Source organism: Triticum urartu, chromosome 1A, assembly GCF_056163025.1.
Source record: "Triticum urartu cultivar PI428250 chromosome 1A, HENAU_Tu73, whole genome shotgun sequence".
NCBI classification, from domain to species: Eukaryota; Viridiplantae; Streptophyta; class Magnoliopsida; order Poales; family Poaceae; genus Triticum; species Triticum urartu.
Window position 1 is genome coordinate 36,714,405 of NC_141873.1, and position 2,996 is coordinate 36,717,400.

The window sequence follows — 2,996 nt, forward strand, 5'->3', positions numbered from 1 at the left end:
CGCGTTGGAATAGTATTTGGAGCAACAAAATTGCGCGAACATATTAATAGCCATACTCATCGTGTCCACCATTTCAGAAATCCTGCCTTTTGCGCATGAATACGTGTCAAGCTCGAACATACCCCAACTTATCTTCCAAAAATCGAGCCAGTTTTTTTTTCCTTACCAAACTGGGAACTCATTTTGCTCCGTGTAAGCCTTTTTTGCAAATCGACAATGAAAGCAATTGAACTGTATGCGCCTAAAAATAGTAGACTATAGAGTTCTCAAAAGGTTATTTCTGGAAGAAATATGTATAATATAACTTAAGAGGAACCTACAGTACGAGTGGCAAATATGGCAATATGCTTTCGACAATAGGACACCTCTTTTATTACCATATAAACATACATTTACATGGAATGAGATCCAAGGCCATACCGAAATAGCCACACTGAGTCAACATGAACAACACGAACTGCAGACACTTGTTTACTACCACGATATATAGATAGCCCTAAGGATAATTTAGTCAAGCACCTTTCAGTACCGACCTATAGAACCAATCAAGGCGGGTAACAAAAACCCTTCAGCATGCAATAGGAGCTCCTCCTGGAGGGTTTCCATCGCCATCATCATCATCATCGTCCTTGTGGAACTTCAACATTGCACCTAATATTGCACCAAACCCAGTCCTCTTGTTTTTCTTCTTGGGTGGTTGTTGTTTCTTTTGCTGAAGAAGCTGCAAAAGTGGATTCCTTAATCTTGAGAAAAGTAATTGGATCCACACATATACAGACTATGATATGTGTACGAATAAACTAAGTTCCAAGAAATTGACTAGTGGAGAATATATATACAAGGCTTACCTTCTTAAATGCTGCTCTCATTTCACTGCTAAACATATCTTTGTTTGCCTTACCGTACTCCATTAGTTCTTTTGCATTCATGGTTTCCAGCCTTGCCAGCTGCCAACAATGTCATCGTATACAGAAATGATGAGCAAGTATGTATGATACAGTTGTGCTAAAAATAACTTAAATATATGTTCTTCTGATTCCTAGCTAGGAAAAAGTGTTGCCTCGGTCAAACGGTATTTGTGAAACAACGAGATTGTAAACAACTAAACATTGACACTCCCCACAGTAACAGTAACCGAAAGTACAAATATCAAAATTGATTATATATCATGATGCCATTTACCCATGCTTTGAATTCCTTGATGTTCCCCCTTACTGAATTATCTTCATTATCACCTGCAGCCATATCAAACTACAGGATGATTGCCGGGCAAACGCCTCCTCTAGAAACTACAGGATGATCACTGTTTTGGTGAGGGCTTGTTCTAGTTTCCAAGAACCTTAAGAATGATGGGTTTTATTTATAGGAGAACTTCACCATCAGGTTAGCCTCACTCCTTATATTTTTAGCACAAAATAAAGATTAGTTAAATCAAAAGACTACTTTGATTGTTTCTTGTGAGAAGATATGAGCTATTGCTAAAAACTACTTTACAGTATGCCAACGAAAACTGTGGGAGTTTTCACTCGATTTCAGGGTCAGTTTCATATTGGTTTCGTATTGTACACCCCGAAGGTAATAACATCTGCATGATCATGTCCACAACCACACACGAGCATTATGACCTGAATTCCTCCTCCCTTCCGCATAACCCCAACTTTCCCTTTTCCTTAATATCTGCTCGTAAGTAGTAACTGCTGCGGTGCTGCCTTATCCTTAGAAAAGATAAGATGGTGCTAGTTGTTACCTTCTCCCATATTAATTGCTTTTCTTAAGTAGCTGATGTTTTATTGCCAAGGCAAGAACCCTCTAGAACAGGTCATGCCATTAAAAACTGCCAAAGATTATGCAGAGTATACAATGATGTTGGATTTGCTGTTTCCACGTATTACATTAGTAGAAGTTCTTTTTGAGTATATAAAGAAATATATTTCAGGAAAAGAACACTTACAGATGCATGTAAAAGGTGCCATTGGGTTCTTTTAAATTTCCAAAGTGTCTCCTGAAACCTTTGAAATTTTAGCCAGATTCTAGGAGAGAGTTCTCGTGGTTTCTTGGCCTAAATTAAAAATTAAGCTAGTCACTGTTGTTCTCGCACATTCTAAATTCAAGGAAGCTGAAGTTTACGGCACACAATTATGTCCATTTCAGTGCTATCATAACTATATACAATGCCTAATGTTGTTTTAGACACTTCTTGTGTCTTCAACATGCAAATAGACTACATACTTTTCCACAAAAAATTTGCATGTTCCTACATAATAATCTACAGATGAGAATAGCCTTTCTCACTTAAAATTCGAATGAATGGAACATGAGAGGTCTAGGTCTTTTTTCATGGATCTTTGTCACCTATACATGTGGGGTCTAGATCTACATATAAAAATAGCATTGCTCAGAAATAGATATAAGGACAATTCACATCAGCCCCATCAACTCTATAATTTGGTTTGTAGTATAAATGTTTGTGTGAGGCAAATACGATCCAACAGTTATGTTTGCGTTCACCGCACAGGTGGTTTGCCTTGCATATCACTACCCAAACACTATGTTCAAATCACAACAAACAACATCTTAGTATGTGAAAGAAGAGAAGAACCTTAGATGTGTATAGGCTTCAGGTCATGATAGGCTTGACAACTATCTTCAGCGCGGTAACCACCTGGAACACATGTTTGTACACTGCAACAATATGTCATCACTAGCTCCCAAGTTTTTTCTCAGATGTAAGAACATGTAGCATCTGAGGATGGGTCTCTTATATAGAGTGCAAGAAAGGGAGGGGGTATTAAAAAGTAATATGAAACTTTCAACATGATAAACGCGGCGGTTATTTGTCGCCAATACTGCCGGTGATAAGTCGTGACAAGCATGTGCTGCTTATTTCCGGTTATCAATGACAACATTGCAACTACGTACTTAATGTGTTTTATTGATTCCAAAATATAAGTTGAGTGATCACGAAATTAGGGGTCATTTTGAAGAGGACGTATCGA

The 2,996-nt window shown here is 37.9% G+C and overlaps 1 protein-coding gene across 1 annotated transcript; it reads right to left on the reverse strand.

Annotated features, from left to right (window-relative positions):
* Positions 1-323: 323 nt before the first annotated feature.
* LOC147988833 (uncharacterized) lies at positions 324-1,370 on the reverse strand. The gene is made up of 3 exons (XM_087513651.1): positions 1,183-1,370; positions 849-947; positions 324-721 (listed from the first exon to the last, which is right to left on the reverse strand). The coding sequence occupies exons 1-3, from the start codon at positions 1,243-1,245 to the stop codon at positions 569-571; spliced, it is 315 nt and encodes a 104-aa protein (XP_087369777.1). The 5' UTR covers positions 1,246-1,370; the 3' UTR covers positions 324-568.
* Between the last annotated feature and the right edge of the window lie 1,626 nt (positions 1,371-2,996).